Source organism: Neophocaena asiaeorientalis, unplaced genomic scaffold (assembly GCF_003031525.2).
Source record: "Neophocaena asiaeorientalis asiaeorientalis breed wild unplaced genomic scaffold, Neophocaena_asiaeorientalis_V1.1 scaffold92, whole genome shotgun sequence".
NCBI classification, from domain to species: Eukaryota; Metazoa; Chordata; class Mammalia; order Artiodactyla; family Phocoenidae; genus Neophocaena; species Neophocaena asiaeorientalis.
The window spans coordinates 2145029-2165646 of record NW_020174057.1 but is presented as its reverse complement, the minus strand read 5'-3'; the positions used below and the strand labels follow the sequence as shown (position 1 = coordinate 2165646).

General features: G+C 40.6%; 1 protein-coding gene across 2 annotated transcripts in view; it reads right to left on the bottom strand.

Moving 5' to 3' along the window:
* Nucleotides 1–20618, bottom strand: part of FGD6 (FYVE, RhoGEF and PH domain containing 6) — a 106313-nt gene that overhangs the window by 24763 nt on the left and 60932 nt on the right. For both annotated transcript variants that reach the window (XM_024754424.1, XM_024754425.1), the window contains exons 7-9: nt 19587–19743; nt 17616–17703; nt 556–606 (exon numbers count right to left, since the gene is read on the bottom strand). In XM_024754424.1, coding sequence (XP_024610192.1) covers nt 556–606; nt 17616–17703; nt 19587–19743 — 296 coding nt within the window. The remainder of the gene's footprint in view (nt 1–555; nt 607–17615; nt 17704–19586; nt 19744–20618) is intronic.

The following is a 20618-nucleotide window of genomic DNA, read 5'->3' as shown; positions in this document are numbered from 1 at the left end:
GAGTCCCTTGTATTGTAATGGACTGTTTCCCTTAAGTACTACTGGGGTGAGGGGGTGGAAGGATGGTAAGGCTAATGCCCATCATTAAACAGTCCCAGAATAATAGACTATTTTAGACCTTATCTCTAATTTGTGTTGTTTGGTCACTTCATGGACTCATGATTTTAAAGCTTGAAAGAACCTTGCAGATCAACTGGTTCAATCTCTGTTTTTGAAAGCAGTGGACATCTAGAGAAGGTGAATGCACCCCAGCACAGACAGACTGAGCCCAGGAGGATGAAGCTCCCTGACAACAGACTATGCTGGGACCACTCTCTCAGGAGGCTGGCTCCAATGGCTGCCTGACCATGGGCATCTTTTGCCCCTATAATTTCACTTGCATCCAGCACCACTTTATCTAGTTCTATTTTAATTTGCCTAAAACAGAGTTTAAAAAGGCTTCTTAAGAATAAAACACAGTTTTGTATATGGGTTTTGTTACCTTTTTACTTTCCAGGTTCAAATGAACATAATATAAAACCTTCTATAACACATGAGACCACAAAAATTGTTTACCTTGAGTGTCTCTGTAATCTCCAGCGTCTTCTAAGAGATTTTTTAAATAGTCTAGAAAAGGAAAAAAAGTTATGGTATTTAGTACAATTAAGCACTAAGGAAAAAACATTTGTCTTTCTTATTCAATACTCTAGTCAGCCTTATTGGTTAATATACATATTCATTCTGTTTGTGCTACCTTTCTAAAAATGAAAGAATAAAGCCCTGGGGTCAATTTGAAATCAGGACACAAAATTAGAGCTAGAAAGAGCCTGAGAGGTTGCACTGGTTACTTTAGAGATGAGGAATCAGGCTACCGAGGACACAGTCTCACTCAAGTAATACAACCTCTTTGTGGCAGAGCTAGGACCAGAACCCGAACCCAGGTCTCCTGATGCCCAGTTCAGCTCTTTAACTCCAACACGCACAAAGTACCTTAATCTCAAGATCAGATGCACGTTTTAGTACCAAATTTCAAGCATCAATAGATTGAATGTCTAAGGAACTCTGAGATCTGGCAATCTTAAGAGTCTAACAATGCCCAGAACACCAGAAAAATGCAATACATATGTCTAAACCAGTGGTACTCGAATGGGGTCAGGTTTGCCCCCCAGGAAAAAGTTTAGAAATGTCTGAAGACATTTCTGATTATCACAACTGGGGGAAAGGGGATGCCACTGGCATCTAGTGGTTAGAGGCCAGAGACGCTGCTAAACATCCTACAAATGCACAGGACAGCCCTACAACAAGGAATTATCTGCACCAAAATGTCAATAGGGCTGCAGTTGAGAAACCCTGGTCTAGATGAAGATGGTCTGGGGCGCTTCCCTGGTGGCACAGTGGTTGAGAGTCCACCTGCCGATGCAGGGGACACAGGTTCTTGCCCCGGCCTGGGAAGATCCCACATGCTGTGGAGCGGATAGGCCCGTGAGCCATGGCCACTGAGCCTGCGCGTCCGGAGCCTGTGCTCCGCAACGGGAGAGGCCACAACAGTGAGAAGCCCGCGTACCACACACACACACAAAAAGATGGTCTGTAAACGAGCAACATGGCATATAGTGCTTCTCGTAATACGAAAAAAAATTTAAGGCAATAGGTTATATTTCATAAATCCTGTAACCAAGGAACGTTACAGGATTTCAAGGTAATACTTCCTTCTCTGTTGAGAAATGTTGGATGACTTCCCATTAACTCTCAGATTAAAACAAATTCTATTTCCTGGAATTTCAAGTCCCTGCTACACGGTCCCTGTTGACTTTTCTGCTTTTCTCTCTTGCTACTGCCTTACACAGGCCCTTTGTTCTTAAGTCTGATTCTGCACAATTCCTTAAACACTTCCCATGTGTTCCCTGGCTCCATACTTTTTGTCTTTAATGTTCCCTTCTTCTGAATCCTTTCTCTGTCTCTGCGTATAAAAATTCTACTCATAATTCTTCAAGGCTCATCTCAAATTCCTCCTCTCTTACCAAACTTTCCATTTGAAAGAAATATTCTTTCCCTTTGAATAACACATTACACAGCAGTTACTGTATGCCTTCTATCATTTTCTTTTTCACTAGACTCAAGGCTCCTGTGGGCAGGGCCTGCCTACATCTGATTCATCTTTCTATCTCTCATAGCACTTAGCCAGAGACTTTGCATGCAAGGGACAAGAAATGCTTAATGAATTTTAAAAAATGATTTTTTTTCAGACAGGATTGTGTCTTATTTTAGGTAAAAGGCAATAAAGGCTGAAACCAATCCTAATGCCCATGGGAGTTGGGAAATGGAAAGAGGAAAGGCATATTAAAAGACTGAATGCATTTTTATCAGATCCAATCTCCATTTAGCAATATTATGGAACAGATATAATTTCAACCCATGGATTTATTAAGTCATGCTCAAAGGCACAAAGGGGAACTTGGACGTTAGTGCCAGATTTTCAAACTTAATAGACGACTAACATACACACCCAACTGCTGAAACTATACATCTTTGACACAGTGATCCAAGAACGTGTGTGAGTCTAGACATGCACATTATAAATATCCAGCCCTGGCAACAAGCCACAGTGAGATATCGTGTATGATGACGTTAAGCTTCTGTGCGCCATGGCATAGATTCTACCTTGCCAGAGACCATCACAAGCAATTTAGATCTGAAAGTAATCTGAACATAAAAGTTGGAGAGCAATTCTTCCAACCAAATAAATAAGAAACCCACAAAAATTAACAAAATACATTGATTATACACTACACTTAGACTCATCTGGAGATGAAAAACGAACTTAATCTCACTCTGACCCCACTCAGAATGCATTCCATATATAAGCCATGTTTAGTGAATCCAAATATTTAACTTTTCCATGACAGCGACAGGGTTAGGGAGAAAAACTTACTCTTCTTGGGCTACTTCACTAATCAAAAGGGATGTTCCTTAAAGCTGCAGGTAGCTGAAGAGTGTGGAAATGAAAGCAGATTTACCTAAGTATCAGATTCATAGCAAGTTCCCATTTTGTCTTCAATTCTTGTTCTTTAATACAGAAGCATATCCATGCAAGCTGAGACATTTCTCTAAACCAAAAGAGGCCACTGGAAGATGTCCATATTAGGAAATCCTGACCTCAGTAAGCTTCTGAGTTGCATTTTCTTTCCTTGTACTCACGCTCAGCTGCTGCTCGCCAACCTAAACTTTCAGGAGCAAAGTGGAAATACACAAACTGGCTGTGCAGAAAACCCAGGATGAAAATGTTGCAAAATCATGTTATTAATCAAGGAGAAAATGAGGTTAAGGTTTACTTTCCTTGCCAATTAAAAAAAAAATCTTAAAACTCAACTTACTCCTTTTGAGAACTTTTACCTTTTACCTTTTCTAGGAAGACAAGACCATGATCCCCTCAGTTAAGAATCACTACTGCCTTAACTACAGAATGAGAAGAACGAGACTGATCACCCTCTGAGTCAGACGGAATGAGCAATGAAATCACCAGCTGCCCCAGTGACTGTCATAACCCAGGTGAAACGCAGGAAGGGAAACCAGACAGACACTCCTGCATTGGTCATTTGGAATTGTTTACTACATATCATTTAGGTCCTAGCATCCTGCTGGAGCTTCATTAAAAAATCAAGGAGAGCAGAGGAGTCATCTCAATTTGCCATGTTGGACTTGTAGTATTCTATGACTTTCCTGTTTCCACCAAACCAAACAAGGATTCTTCAAAACTTCAGTAATAAAAATGCCTCAAATGCTACTGAGGTTATTTATATCAAAGAAAAAAAGGTTGGTACAGCATGCCTAGACACCACAAAATGTACTTTCTGGCCACCAGGTGGCATCGTTGATTAAAAGTTAATCAATCCCCATCATCCAGCATTAGCAGCACAAAACTAACCAAAACATAGCATGTGCAGTCTCAACAGCTATGCAAGTTAACTTTGTCCTCATATATGAGACCCAGAGTGAAAAAATGAGGACCCAACAAATACCATATCTTGTTAGATGTCTAAGTTTTCAATACATGGGCTCCTAGTAAGTCTTACAATCCCGTGATTGCCCAATCAACGAATAATCAACTTACAGCAGAAATTGATTCAGAGGTACAGTATCCATTTCCTAAAAATGAGTCATCTGTGGGAATCAGGGACTTTTAAATTCAACAGCACACAGTAAGATTCCTGGACTGTGTGCTCAGAAACGGTTGATGGCAGAGCACAGAGGAAATTAGCATATAGGACCGGGTAACGTTCCAAAGTCAAGTGTTTTGAATTTAACCACATGTCTTGCTTTGTATTATCTAGATTTCTTCTTTCCTCCCTAAATATGTAATGAACTCAGCAACAAAATACAGAATTATGAGATCCAGAGAATAATAAGTCTAGTCAATGAAAGCCTGTTTGCCAAAATTTCAAATGTTAAAAGAAGCCACCTAAAATTATCCTGACTTGTGAAACAGAGTAGAGGTTATTTTAAATACCAAAATAAAGATCAAGTATCAGGTTGTAAGACACACTGCTGCCATCTTGAAGGTGGCTTGGCGAAGAGCTCAAGAGCCCTTGTTGGGAGTGAGAAGACAGATTCTTACTTTCTTTGTCCAGCCATGTCTAGCAGAGGTAGGTATGTGACTGACCATGTCCTGTGGCATTTCTGGGTGTCAGTATCCCCATACATAAAATAAGTAGGCTTGACCCAGATTGAAAAACTAATGACTCTCATTCTAAAGTATCATGAAGCATACCATGAACATCTCTCTAAAACAACTATGTATTTTGAAGTATTTCCTTCTATTTTTATAAATGTTTGACTTTACTTAATTTTAATAATATATAGAATTTTATAGCACATTTAAAGTATTCTAACCCGCACATTTTTTTTAATACATAGGAGTAGCAAACATGCCACTCCAGGGATATATGATATGGGACTTAGGTACTCTATTATTAGACTTAAGTCATTTTTTAGTTATCTTGCTTTGGCTGTTATAAATTGGATGGCCATACATCCTAATTTGCCCATATGATTCTGCCACATTACCTGTTGTCCAGGTATTACTATAAATACTGCCCCTTGTACTCTTTAAAGGTACTGGGTTTGAATAATAAATTGTGTGATTATTTTAATTACAAGTAACAGTGGTCAATGTCTTGATATATTTGTCTTTTTCTATACTTCACATTTTGGGTGTGTATGTGGAGGGGGCAGAATATCAATGGGAATGAAAAGGTTTTTGTTTTTTTTAAGTACTTTATATATATCATGAGAAACCTTTCCTAAAAGGATATACCAATTTAAAATATCATTATTTACATATGAAAATACTAGCTTCACTAAATGATTGCCAGTTTTGTGTATTGTAGTTTTTTATTGCTAATGTAGTAGGGGGGACTGATAACTTATTTTAATTGATATTTATGATTCAGAGGATCTTAAACATGCCACAGTGTACTTATGTATACTTTTTCTGAGTGAATTGTTTGTTCATATTTTTAGTCCAGATATCTATAAAAGTTTTAATATTCTTAGTGAAATAGTATTTTCCATACTTGCTACAAATATGTTTTCTGGTGTACTGTTTCTTTTTATTTCAACTATATTTTAAAACTTTATAATGTATTTATTATATAGAACCGTTGAAAGGTGTCAATATTTTCCTTTATAATTTCTTTAATTTGGGGGGCTTAGAAAATCATCTCTCCTCCTCTCCCTACCCTGAGAGTTTTAATAAATAACCAATTTTATTTTTTCCCTGGTTTTCCTATAGTTTAATGCTTCATATGTAATTTTTTATTTTTAAGTTAAGACTTTATGCAGTTTTATGTTTAGAGCAGTTGAGGGGAAGGTACAAAGATTTTCCATATACCTTCTGCTTACACACATGCACAGCCTCCCTCAGTATCAACATCACCCACCAGAGTTGGGCATTTATTACAACTGATGAACCTACATCAACACATCATTAGCATCTAGAGCCCATAGTTTACTTTGCGGCTCACTTTGGTGTACATTCTATGAGTTTGGACAAATATATACAATGAAATGTATCCATCATTATGGTATCATACAGAGTATTTTTACTACCCTAAAAATCCTCTGTGCTCTGCCTATTTATATTTAGTTTAGTTTTTTTTTTGGGGGGGGGCGGTACGCGGGCCTCTCACTGTCGTGGCCCCTCCCATTGCAGAGCACAGGCTCCGGACACGCAGGCCCAGCGGCCATGGCTCACGGGCCCAGCCGCTCCGCAGCATGTGGGATCTTCCCGGACCGGGGCACGAACCCGTGTCCCCTGCTTTGGCAGGCAGACTCTCAACCACTGCGCCACCAGGGAAGCCCTATATCTAGTTTTGATTTTATTTTTAGTGTATCCAATAATGTATGAATTTTAATGAGTTTTTCAAATTTTAACAGGTTATTCACCAAATAATCCTTTCTATTGTCTTGCACTTCCTACTTTGTCAACACTAGATTCTTATAAACAACAGTCTATTTCAAGTTACCTCCCTATTCCAATGGCAGAATAATAATTATTATTTTTAATCAATAGGTCTGTTTCTGCAATGGTATTACATGTCTTTAACTGTTGATGTTTTAAAATACGTATTGACTGATGTTTCCCTCTCAGAATATTCTTTAATGATGTACTCTATTTATTACTATACACAAAATCATTTTGATATGTATGGATAAAATTGCAAACTAAGTTAACCTTAATGAGAATATGGAGTGCCAGCAAACTAGTTAAAAGCTAAGTTAATGGTTCTATAGTGTCAAGTATCCCTTTAAGCACAAATGCTAAACCATGGGCTTCAGGAGGACCAGGAGCCTGAATTAATTATCCTTATATCCCCCAGCACCTAGAACAAGGTCTGGTGCATATTCAACAAATGTTTCCTTAATTTATGATGGACTAAATGACACTCATTTAGGGTTACCACTTCTTGCTCCATATTTTACTAAGCAGTTGAGATGATACTCTGAGGGTCTAATTAAAAAGTACTCCAGTCTCTGCTCTAATTCTGCTTCTCAAATATTAGGTCAGTTCTGGCCTCTGAGAATGTGGCCCAGAGATGCCTAAGTTAGAAAAGTGACCTTTCCGGGCTCTCCGGGTTCACAGATTCTTGTTCTTGGAAAGCTGGCAATGCCCTTCTGTGAATTAAAAAGGCCACTTCTCCTGGGATGATGCAGCCCCTCGCCAGGGCACACAATATGGCAAGCGGAGCGCTGGCTGGACTTAGAACTCAGCTGGGAGCCCTTGTCAGGGCATAGCCACATGAGGCAGCCCTGGCCTGTCTTACTTTGATAAGTCTGGTCCAGAGGTGGCATGCCCAAAGGACTCACAAACCAAACCTGATGCCAGGCTCGTCCTAGGACAAAATTTTGGATCAGATCTTACAATGGACAGAATCTCCCTTTGGTCCCTTTTTAGCGGGACATGTTGGCTTGGCATATACAGAATGCCCTTAGGGGAGTCAGACCCACAGGAAAGTCAACAAATGTAAACATCCATTATCTTGACTTCACTGAGACTGCTTTTCTTTGTGGATACATTTAAGCCTGCCAGTTTATCAAGCGAGAATCTCACACGTACAGAAATGGCCTTGATGCAGGCAAGTCTAACTTAAGGAACCTCTTATCCAAATTTGGTCCCCACTACCCTAATTATTGAGGTTTGGGGAGATAAGTATATTTTACTACCCAAAGAACTGCTAAGTGAAGAATAAAGCAAATATAAACACCAAAGTGAATTCAAGTTTGACTGAATTTCAGTGTTTTCTCCAACTGGAACAGTTCCTTTTTTTTTTTTTTTTTAAATGGCCGTGCAGCTTATGGGATCTTAGTTCCCTTACCAGGGATCAAACCTGTACACCTTCAGTGGAAGGGCAGAGTCCTAAACAATGGACCACGAGGGAATTCCCTGGAACAGTTCCTGATGTGAGCCCATGATTCTGACACATACTAAGAGGGAAACTCTTTGGCAACAGAGTCAGCTTGCTAGATCTTTGGCAAGGCCCGTTCCAGCAACAGAGGCATTCGGTTACTTGCAGGGAATCCGAGTCAAATCTATACTGAGAATTGGAAAAAGAATGGTTTTGCAGTAATGTCTATGGGTAGAATTCAGAGGGTCTACAAACTTGGACAGACAAAACCAAAAAATCTTTCTACTAATCTCTAAGTGAAATACGGAATTTCCTTCCATTACGAATGTAGTCAACAAATCACAGTATTATCAATGACACCAGGGCTTTATCACCATAGAAATCGCATGTTTTTTATATGACATTACGGTTGTTGCAGGCATCTCAAAATATTGTTTACTCTCACCAGTACTTCAAAATCATGACAGTTACTAGATCCATACCACCTCTTCCTGTTTAATGTATTACCTAAAGAAGCACAATGTATTACTCTGTCACTCTTCAAAATTATTTTAATAACTTTATTTCAGGCCAATTGGTTTCCTCTTAATCTTACGAATTCTATTCTGTAACTTCAAAAATTACTCCGAGACAAGATCCATAGGATTCACCACATTCCCAGAGGGATTCTGGCTTAACCTTAAAAAGGTTAAGAACACTTGTTTTATACAGAAAGTGAGATTACATTTAAAAGCTATAATTTAATAGAACAAGCAGATAAAATGTGCTTACCTCTTATATCCTGAAGTCCTTCTGTAGTATTAAAATACTTCATGGACATAATTTATTACATATCATCTCTCAAAATACCTTATTCACAACTATGATTAAAAATGAATTGCAACAGAACAAGAGCTGAGCTAATTATCACCCTCCCATTTTACATGGACGGAGCTGCTTTATATCAGGGACTTTGGGTTCCTCAGAAAATAAATTCTTTGGCTGGTGTCCAGGACAGCCTCGCCTTTCATCAAGTTCTGCTCTAGAGAAAGTGTTAGAATGATTTTAGCCTATGGTTTTCAAACAAACACTTGCTAACCAGAAGTTTGAATTTTCAGAAGCAAAAGTTTCAATTTTCAGGAAGAGATTTTTAAAAGTCATGCATTAATTTGATTCTGATCTTTTGTCAAATCTGCTTATTAGCCTGTTCATAACTCAAATTTATAGCTTCAGAACAGAACAGATGTTTTTAATATCCCATTTTCTACCAACATGGGAAATCCTGGATTTCTAAAACCTAGAGGGAGTTAATGCCATCCCAGACTAAAGGCAAAGATTATAGGAAAAGTAATATAATATGTTGTTAAAGTCACTTATAAATATTTTGAACAAGATCAAAGAAACTACCTGATCCAAATTTAATCAAAGTTCAAAAGCCTTTCTTCCCCTCTGCAAATACAGAAATGGAAAAAATACTTCAGAGGAATTTTTAAATTATATTTTTCATTATATTTTCTCCACTATGATCCCCACTGATTCACCTTGTTTCAACACCAATGTAGTAGCGTTCCACAAATAAAAGGCTTTTCACTGAAAAACTTATAATACATATAACACACAAAAAAGACAATAAAAAACAAAAACAAAAAAACCCCACCTAACAAAAAAACACCAACCCTAAAAGGATATATGATAGTCATCCCTGGATGGTAGAAGATGAAGAGGGACTTTGTTATTTATAATATGTAACATATTTTTTATAGGCACAAAAGATCCCTTCAAAAAAAAAAAAAAGTGACCCCTACAAAAATAAATCCTCAGAATATTCTCACTCAAACAAGTGACCAGGAACTTCCCTGGTGGCACAGTGGATAACACTACGTGTTCCCAATGCAGGGGGCCCAGGTTCGATCCCTGGCCAGGGAACTATATCCCACATGCATGCTGCAACTAAGAGTTTGCATGCCGCAACTAAGGAGCCCGCCTGCCACAACTAGGGAGCCCACGAGCTGCAACTAAGGAGTCTGTGTGCTGCAACTAAGACCTGGTGCAACCAAATAAATAAATAAATGAATTAATTAATTTAAAAAAATACCAGGGACTTCCCTGGTGGTGCAGTTGTTGAAAAGCCGCCTGATAATGCAGGAGACTCGGGTTCGAGCCCTGCTCCAGGAAGATCCCACATGTCGTGGAGCAACTAAGCCTGTGCGCCACGACTACTGAGCCTGAGCTCTAGTTGACCCCTACAAAAATAAATCCTCAGAATATTCTCACTCAAACAAGTGACCAGGAACTTCCCTGGTGGCACAGTGGATAACACTACGTGTTCCCAATGCAGGGGGCCCAGGTTCGATCCCTGGCCAGGGAACTATATCCCACATGCATGCTGCAACTAAGAGTTTGCATGCCGCAACTAAGGAGCCCGCCTGCCACAACTAGGGAGCCCACGAGCTGCAACTAAGGAGTCTGTGTGCTGCAACTAAGACCTGGTGCAACCAAATAAATAAATAAATGAATTAATTAATTTAAAAAAATACCAGGGACTTCCCTGGTGGTGCAGTTGTTGAAAAGCCGCCTGATAATGCAGGAGACTCGGGTTCGAGCCCTGCTCCAGGAAGATCCCACATGTCGTGGAGCAACTAAGCCTGTGCGCCACGACTACTGAGCCTGAGCTCTAGAGCCCGTGAGCCACAACTACTGAGCCCGCGTGCCACAACTTACTGAAGTCCGCGTGCCCAGAACCCGTGCTCTGCAACAAGAGAAGCCACCGCAAGGAGAAGCCAGTGCACCGCAATGAAGAGCAGCCCCCGCTCACCGCAACTAGAGAAAGCCTGCGTGCAGCAACGAAGACCCAATGCAGCCAAAAATAAAATAAGTAAATAAATATTTAAAAAAAAAAAAAAAAAACCCTGGGGGAAAAGAAATGGGTTAAACTTAAAATAAAAAAAAAAGGTGACCAGATCAATATAAATTTTAGGAACTGAGAAGAGGAAGAGCTGGGAGGGACCCTGAGGGGTTGGGTGTGGTCCCAAAGAGTAGGATTGTAAGCTCCATAAGGGCAGGGACCACCACTTTGTTGTCTGCCAGTGTATACAGGTGCCCAGCTCAGCACCAGCCTGTATCAATACTGGTTGAATGAGTAGGTGATTGATTAATGGAGGTGAGAATCTGGCCTTGAAAGTCAGGTTTCAGGAGAGGGTAAGAAAATGAATGCAGCTATAACAAAGGAAAATAAGGTTTGGGCAATTCTTTGGTTATATAGAACAGGTTTATAATTGTGGTCTTTATGCTGTGGATAAATCATTTTTTTTTCTTAAGTAAGATTTAACTTTTCAGAGCAGTTTTACATTTATAGCAAAATTAAGGGGAAGGTATGAAGACTTCCCATACATCTCCTGCCCCCACAAATGCACAGCCTCCCCCGTCATCAACATACCCCATCAGGGTGGTCCATTTGTTACAATGGATGAACCTACACTGACACATCATGATCACCCACAATCCACAGTTTACATTAGAGTTCATTCTTGGTGTTGTACATTCTGTGGGTTTGGATAAATGTGTAATGACATGCATCCATCATTATGGTAGGATAAGCGGGTTTTCAACTTTCCTAATAAGCAGAATAAAAGTATATCTGTGGCCTTTCCTGGTGGCGCAGTGGTTGAGAGTCCGCCTGCCGATGCAGGGGACATGGGTCTGTGCCCCAGTCCGGGAAGATCCCACATGCCGCGGAGTGGCTAGGCCCGTGAGCCATGGTCGCTGAGCCTGCGTGTCCGGAGCCTGTACTCCGCAACGGGAGAGGCCACAACAGTGAGAGGCCCGCGTACCGCAAAAAAAAAAAAAAAAAAAGTATATCTGTGAAATGATAGAAAACATATACACAGTTATCCCTTGGTATCTGCGGGGAATTAGTTCCAGCACTCCTCTCAGATACCAGGATCTGTGGATGCTCAATTCCCTTATATAAAGTGGTGTAGTACAGTCAGCCCTCCCTATCCATAGGTTCCGAATCTGTTGATATCAAGGGCCAACTGTAGGGTCTCTGGCCCCGGTTCCTTGCACAGAGCTCCCCAAATCTTTGTAATTTTCTGAGAGATAAGAGCACTAGGAGTGGGACTCCCCTGGTGGCGCAGAGGTTAAGAATCTGCCTGCCAATGCAGGGGACACGGGTTCGAGCCCTGGTCCGGGAAGATCCCACATGCTGCGGAGCAACTAAGCCTGTGTGCCACAGCTACTAAGCCTGCGTGCCACAGCTACTAAGCCTGCACTCTAGAGCCCGCGAGCCACAACTACTGAAGCCTGCGTGCCACAACTACTGAAGCCCACATGCCTAGAGCCTGTGCTCCGCAAGAGAACCCACCGCAATGAGAAGCCCATGCACTGCAACAAAGACCCAATGCAGCCAAAAATAAATAAATAAATAAATTTATTGAAATATATCATATCAAAAATTCATTTAAAAAAAGGGCAGTAGGTGCATCTTTTGTTCTAATATCTGGTCTTTGACCCTAGTTCTGACACAAAGCCGCCTTGGAATTTCCTAAGTGACAGTAGTGTCCTTTGTTATAATGAGGTGACTCTTGGTCGGCTCCTAGATGGGGACTGGTCACCACAAAGACCAAGCCATGATTAAAAGCTTAAAACTTTCAGCCCTACTCTCCATCCTCCAGGAAGGGGAGAGGTGCTAGAAGTGGAATTAATGATGGGTCATGCTTATGTGATGAATCCTCTATAAAACCCCCAGAATACAGGGTTTGGTGAGGTTCTAGGGAGCTGGTGTGCCCAGAGAGGGCATGGGAGTTCCACCCCCCATACCTTGCCCTATGTATCTCTTCCATATGAAGTTCATTTTTATCTTTTAGCATACCCTTTTATAATAAACTAGTAAACGTAAACAGGTGTTCCCCTGAGTTCTGTGAGCCATTCTAGCAAACTTTCAAACCCAAGGAGAAAGCCATGGGAACCGAGATTTACAGTCGGTCGGTCAGAAATACAGCTTACAGTCTGGGACTTGCGAGTGGCATCTGAAGTTTGGAAGGGTCAGGCTTGTGGAACTGAGCCCACTATCTCCAGGTAGACAGTGTCAGAATTGAATTGAATTATAGGACACGTAGCTGGTGTTGAAGAGAGTCACTTGGTGTGGGAAAAAACCTATATATCTGGAGTCAGAAGTGTTGAGTGTGGTAGTGTGAGAGCAAAGTGGAGACATGGGAGGAGTGTGTTTTTTCTATGGTCTCTTGGAAGCGGGCGTGATAAAGGGAGCATGACCAATAGGAAGATATTGCCACAACTTGGCGTGAGTTTAGAAAGGCCTGGCCTGGAGCATAACAAGGGAAATGGAAAGGGAAGGAAGCAGAAGCAGAGGAAAACTAGTCAGCAGATCTTATGATGGAGGAAAGACAAGGAAAGAGAAGCATTTTAGTCCTTTCCACAGTTTTGTTTCTGGGTAACTGGAAGAGTGTTTTTACTCTTAAAAGCAATTTTCCAATCCATCCATCCATCAAATGTTCACAGGCATCACTGCATAGGGATTCTCAACCTCATAAAAAGGAACAACGTTTATTTCCCTAAGCCTTTCAGTTTACTGAGTCCCTGTTATGTGCCAGAATCTATGCAGACAGTGAGTTAGGATAAAAAAGATAGACTCTACCCTGAACTGATGAGGAGGAAGGAAATAAGCAGTGGTAAAAAATTAATGCTGCTCCTTTAGCAGCATCTGTTCACTTTTTAAAAATTGCTCCCTCACTACTGCCTCAAGATCCCCCTTTGTCCTAACTTCACATAGGATGTGGGCCCCACACAGACTGAAAGATCTGGCCAGATCCACTGCTCTTAGGTGGCCAAAATAAAGGTAAAATTTACAAGTTTTTCCTGCTTAAATTAAGTAAATCTCTTTCTTTACTACTTAAAAAAAAAACAATTTTAATCTTAAGCATTTCATTATGCAACATACACATTTTCTTTGATCCTATTTTGAGCTGAGCTTAAAAAAATATTACCAAGAATTCAGTTGGAAATTTTTTACTACAACGAAGGAAGAAATAGCCTAAGTAAAATACCCACTAGAAACTCATACTAGGTCCTGAAGAAAACACTGCAGACAATAGGATGCTTGTTTGAACAGTAGGGGCAGGACTGCTGTATCTGGGGATTTCCACTTACCTTTCTCTAAAGGACTCCAAAAGAAACTATCTTACCTTATCTGTACTTCATCCCTGCATTTCTCAATCTTCCCTTCCCAAGAAGCCAAGGTGGGCACAAACCTACTTATACCAAGCCAGGTAGGAATCCCTTTCTCTGCCTGAAACTCAATAAATCGAAGTTGTCAGGAGTTGCCTGAAATAATCTCACTCTTTCTCTCTGTTCCTGTATACTCTGTGCCCCTGGAATTATTCCAAATTCTAAAATGGAAATAAAAGTATCAAGACTTCCCTCACAAGGTTATGTGGAGGATTAAATCATTGAGCTTGTTTATCCAAAGATGAGGATCCACAGTTAATTCACATGTTTCAACAGATGCAAACCTAAGACTTAAAATCCAACTTCTAAAAATCTAAGTGCGTACATAGGGGCACTTTGATAACAAAAGTAGAAATATCTTGCAGAGTATAGAGGAATCAGAACACAACAAAAAGGAGTATTGGAAAATAAGAGTTTTAAATAAAAATACGTATAAAAGGGCTTCCCTGGTGACGCAGTGGTTGAGAGTCCGCCTGCCGATGCAGGGGACACGGGTTCGTGCCCCGGTCCGGGAGGATCCCACATGCCACGCAGAGCAGCTGGGCCCGTGAGCCGTGGCCGCTGGGCCTGTGTGTCTGGAGCCTGTGCTCCGCAATGGGAGAGGGCACAGCAGTAAGAGGCCCGCATACCACACACACACAAAAAAACCCAAAAAACATATAAAACAAACTTTTGGTACCAACCCCCACATGTCCTTAGGATTATATGACCACAGGTGCTTCAACTAATAGACACTATTTGTGTTGCTGGGGCAAGACACTTCACCTCTCTGGAGGAGAGACTCTGAAATTCTCTCTCTCAATGTTGTCCTTTAATTAAGCTACAGATATTCTGGTTAAAGGGATGTTTTAAATGTAGCTTAAAACCAACCAGAATTATTTCCTGAACAGCTTCCAAGTTATCCCAAAGGGACCCAGATATACTGGGGTGCACTAAATTATTAATTAAAAGACTCACTCCTTGACCTCAAGGAGTTTATAATCAAATTAAGGAATCAGGGCTTCCCTGGTGGCGCAGTGGTTGAGAGTCCGCCTGCCAATGCAGGGGACACAGGTTCGTGCCCCAGTCCGGGAAGATCCCACATGTCACGGAGCGGCTGGGCCCGTGAGCCATGGCCGCTGAGCCTGCGCGTCCGGGGCCTGTGCTCTGCAACGGGAGAGGCCACAACAGTGAGAGGCCCGCATACCGCAAAAAAAAATTAAGGAATCAACATTCAAGTCATATAAATATTAGCAAATTCACAAGGCATCAAATAAATATTTACTAAGTCACACTGCACCAATACAAAGGGTTAAGGAGAACTGGAGTAATCAGAGATGGCTTTGGAGGTAATGGTGGACTTCAGGTCAGGTGGAGGAAGGGAAGAATTTGAATCAATGGAAGAAAAGGCATAGAATGAATCGTCAGTTATTGCTTTACAAAGTCTATGTTCTTTCTTTAACTTTAGTCCTGACTTTGTAACCTTGAACAAATAAATCCACTAAGGGTCTGCTATATATAAAGTATGGTACATCATTTAAATAATGGAGATTTTCCAAGTTAAGGGTGGGGAGGGCTTTAAGATTAAAGAAGACAAAGCTCAAAACTAACCCCAAGCTCACATCATGTTGGTTATAAAACAAATGAAATCTGTTCTCTTAAAGAGAATTTTTAAAACTTGCCATTGCTATTGTACCATTAATCAATTAAAATCAAACTCAGTATGAAACCTACATTAAACACATGTGTAACTCTTTTACTTAGATCAGTCACAGTGTGGGAAAAAAAAATTTTTTACATGAAAATTTCAGAACCTTGCTCCATCCTTCTCTCATTTGAAACCATAGTCTTTTGCCACTAAAAACAGTACTTAATTCGATAGCTGTAGAAATAGCCTAAGCCATTCAATAGCTCATTTATGATACAGCATTGAATTTATCTAGCAAAAACACAACACATGCATGGGCACTTCCTTTTGCCCTGTGTAGTCTAAATCTCTGCCAAATGCAGAGGAAAGAAAGTACAGATGGACAGGATATCCTCAAATTATGTGGTTTGCCTATGTCATTCCAGAGAGAAATCTAGTGCCTGATTCACAGTTAGAAATTCAAATTAAGTAGAAATACCTAGGGTAGCCAGTCCTGGGGCTGAAAGGCAGGCCTTCCTCATCAGCAGTTCACTAGGCAAGCTTGGAAGGTATGAAGGCTTCCAGAATTCACCTACCTCATTCAGTATAGGTCTTGGCTTAAGAGAAAGTGATTAAGGATTAAAGCAGGGGTGCCACTGCTTAAGAACACTAATAGGAACCAAGTACCTCAAAATCTATTTACATAAAATTACAACTGATTAAATTTAGAGTGGTAGTGGCATTTGAATATTCTTGTGCATCTGGACACAATTCTTCGATTCTTTATTTATTTATCTAGATACTTATCTATCTATCTATTTATTTATTTATTTTGGCCATACCGTGCACCATCTATCTAGCTATCCATTTATTTATTTATTTATTTATTTATGCCATGCCGTGCAGCCTGCAGGATCTTAGTCCCCCAACCAGGGATCAAACCTGTGCCCCCTGCGTTGGAAGTGCAGAGTCTTAACCACTGGACCACCAGGGAAGTCCCTGACATAGTTCTTAATGCACATTATATATGTATATTAAGTCACTGCATATCCAATCCATCTCGGCAAATACCACAGAGGACCTAGTAGTAGTATGTGTTGGATACTATGCTTGGTACTGAGACTATACTCGCTTTTCATGATGCCAGACCACTCAATCACTATAAGCCTGTTATTTCATCTATGGACATAATATTGTGATATATGCATAGCTATGGTGAAGACTTAAAGACCCAATGAATATAAAGTCCTGAGCACAGTGTGTGCCTTCACTCAAATCATAGCTTTCTTTTTCTTTTTTTAACTATTACAGTGGTAACCTAGACACACAGTCCTGTAATCCCGAAGCTCCAGTAGAAGATACAGACAATGACCAGACATAATGACAATCATAATGATAAGGATATGGATACTACTCATAATAGCAGCTGATACTTATTTAGAACTTACTATGACCAAGGCACTATTCTAAGCACACAGCTCATCAATCAATCCTTATAACAACCCTTTGAAGTAAGTAACTAGAAGGCCATGGTAGTTGATATACAAATATGTGGGAGTGACCCTCTAAACCTCATTCTTGAGTGGCTGGGAAAGTACCTTCTTGGAATTAATAATATTAACCAGGTAAAACGACACAGCATTGTGGGGCTGAGACCGTAAAAGAAATTCTGAGCAAAAGGAATTAACACATATGAATGCCTAGAGCAGAGAATGCACATGGATGACCAAAGAACTAAAGAAGCTCAGTGCCGGCAATGTCTACGTGAGGCTGCCAGCAATGTATAAATTCATGTGTTAGGAAAATAGGCTACCGGATAGAAAAAGAGAGGTGTTCTTAGGAAAGGCAGGGTTTCCTAAGAATGACAGGAGTTGCTTGGTTGGTAATCTGCCAGAGAAGCCCACCTGTTAGCAGCAGCCTGTACTGGGGGATCCTCTGAACCGGCTTGAGCAGGTAGTGCTTGAGGGCCAGATTAGCACAGCGTGGGCTCATCTGAAAGGAAAAGGCATCCAAAGTAAACACACGCATTTTCCTAAGAAGCAAGGGACCCAGATCCAAGTGCTCGGGAAGCCGAACTTTAAATAGCCAGCAACTCTGGGATTCGTGGAGAAGCTCCCTTCAAGGCACAGCTCCTATGCTGAGTGGGAAACCAGAACCACTCACCATGGAGTCTACACCCTCTTGTAGATACATCTTTGAAATCACTGACTCATTGGGAAATTCACAGCCCTCTCGCAGAAGGTGGAGGGTGGAGGCTGCAGTCTGAGTTGTAGGCCAATCAGAGGCAGCAGCTACCACTTAGAAAAGCATATACCAATGTATTCATGAACACACACCAACCCAACAACCAAGAAGGAAATGCCTGGCCCCCAAAATAAGGTGGCAGAAATAAAACTACTGGGAACTGGATTCAAATAACCATCAGAGCCTATCATCAATATACTCATAATAACAACAGTTGGTGCTGGGGAGAATGCAGAAATTAAGGACAACGTGAAAAGCACCCTTGCTAAGCAAACCTCGTCTTATAAGCCTGAAGAATGTAAACTTTCTCAGATGAATGGCTACAAAACACAGCCCCCAAATCACACTGTATATGGGAACATTTGATTCTGGAACCCTTTCGACTTGACAAGGCCATTTGATTCTGCCGAAAGTTTTTTCCTTAGTATGTACAACAGATACTGGTGCCCAATCCTGAGCCTCTTCTCCTATCTCCAATAAAGGTATTTACTGTGGGGTGACATCAAAATGGCCAAGTGAAAATGTCCCTGCCTTCTAAGATGTCCTGGTGTTCTTACACAGCTCAAGTGGGAAGGAAAGAGTTTTTTCAAATATGATGGTTCTATCTTTTTCTAAATATGTACATCCAGGGTGTGGTATGTAGAATAATTATGAAAGTATAATGACAATGCATGTGAAGAAAGCATCGAGGGACTCCCCTGGTGGCACAGTGGTTAAGAATCCGCCTACCAATGCGGCGGACACGGGTTCGAGCCCTGGTCCAGGAAGATCCCACATGCCGCGGAACAGCTAAGCCCGTGTGACACAACTACTGAGGCCGTGTGCCACAACTACTGAAGCCCGCGTGCCTAGAGCCCATACCCAATAACAAGAGAAGCCCGCACACCATAACTAAGAGTAGCCCCCACTCGCCGCAACTAGAGAAAGCTCGCGCATAGCAAAGAGGACCAAATACAGCCAAAAATAAAAATAAATAAATACATTTATTTTAAAAAAAAGAAAAAAGAAATGAGAAGTAATGAGACATAAGCTTTAAAAAAAAAAAAAAGGGCTTCTCTGGTGGCGCAGGGGTTGAGAGTTCGCCTGCCGATGCAGGGGACACGGGTTCGTGCCCTGGTCTGGGAAGATCCCACATGCCGCAGAGCGGCTGGGCCCATGAGCCATGGCCGCTGAGCCTGCGCGTCCAGAGCCTGTGCTCCGCAACGGGAGAAGCCGCAACAGTGAGAGGCCCGCATACCACAAAAAAAAAAAAAAAAAAAAAAAAAGCATCGATCATGCAAGCATCATTAGATATTAGACAGCTAACTTTCTCCATCATGTTTTCTTTTGCTGCCAAGGCAACAGAACAACTCACTGGACACTGATGAAAACCTGGGTCAATTATCAGTTGCCATAGCTGTATGTACCACACTTCCATTCTTAATATCAATAGCATGAAGACTTCAGAAGAAAGGAAAAGAGGGAAGAAAAGACGACAAACGATTTTAAAGTTTAATTACCATACAAATTAGAAATCAGCTATATCTTAATACTACTAAAACTTTTCTAGTTTGCTGTAACTGGAATTCACTAATGTTTTTAGTTTCAAAACAGAGAAATGGTAGCAAAACAGAGGACGGTAGCAAAAATACCTCAAATTCTCTAACAACAGCAGCAAAACCTGGGTTTTTCTTGTACTGCTCATCCAACAAAGCTATATTCTTATCAAATTCTTTGATATATGTGGAATACATTTTTAGATATGGTCCCTTCTTTACAAAGATATCAGCAATTCTTTGTTGTTCCGTCCTAAGGATAGAGAAGAGATAGACAAAAACAGAAAAAGAGTCATTATGGTATCCAAAACATATCCAATGATGAGAAGAGCCCCATTTCCAAGCCACCAACTTACCTTTTTTTCCCTCTTCTTGTAAGAAATATCCCCAAATGCCCACTCTTTCCCATTTCCATTATTGCTACCATTAATTACATCTTGCCTGGACTCTGCCAGTCCTCTGACTGGTCTCCCTGCTTTCACCATCTCATGCTTCTGTATAGCCAGAGACTGTGCAGAAAATTCAGATGAACTTTTAAGATAACTTTTTATAAGAGTAATGATAAAGTATGGACAGGAAAACACTTTTTAATTGTTTTATTTTATCATGCTTTTAAAAAATAGCTTTTAATAATTCCTCAGCCCTTAAACTCTGTGTAGTTTTATACTTAGGCTGCAGCTAATTATTAATCACTATTTAGCATATTTTCCCAACATGCAGAAGCAAGATATCTGCAAAACAGGCAGAGGTATTTTCCTGGATTATGTATAAAGAAAGCTTAGAGGGAAATTTTCATCATTTTTATCATGAAAGTAGGTGATACACTATGTTGTTATTTTGGGTTCCCCACGGACTTCAACAATAAATTCAATCCCCCTGGACCAAACTGTACACATTTCCAAAGATGTCACCAAAGTTTCTGTTACTGTCTAAAGACCAGTAAAAGCAGTTAACCTTTGGTATTCTTTTCCTGTTCTAAAATCTACAACATCTGCAATGATGTCATATATGTGTAAATTTTCTAAACCAAATAACAAATCTTCCTATTATCTCGGTGAATGCCCTCCTTTCCAAAATGCCGTTTCCTGGCTTCAAGCTCCAAAAAGATAGATGAGACATTTAAAAATG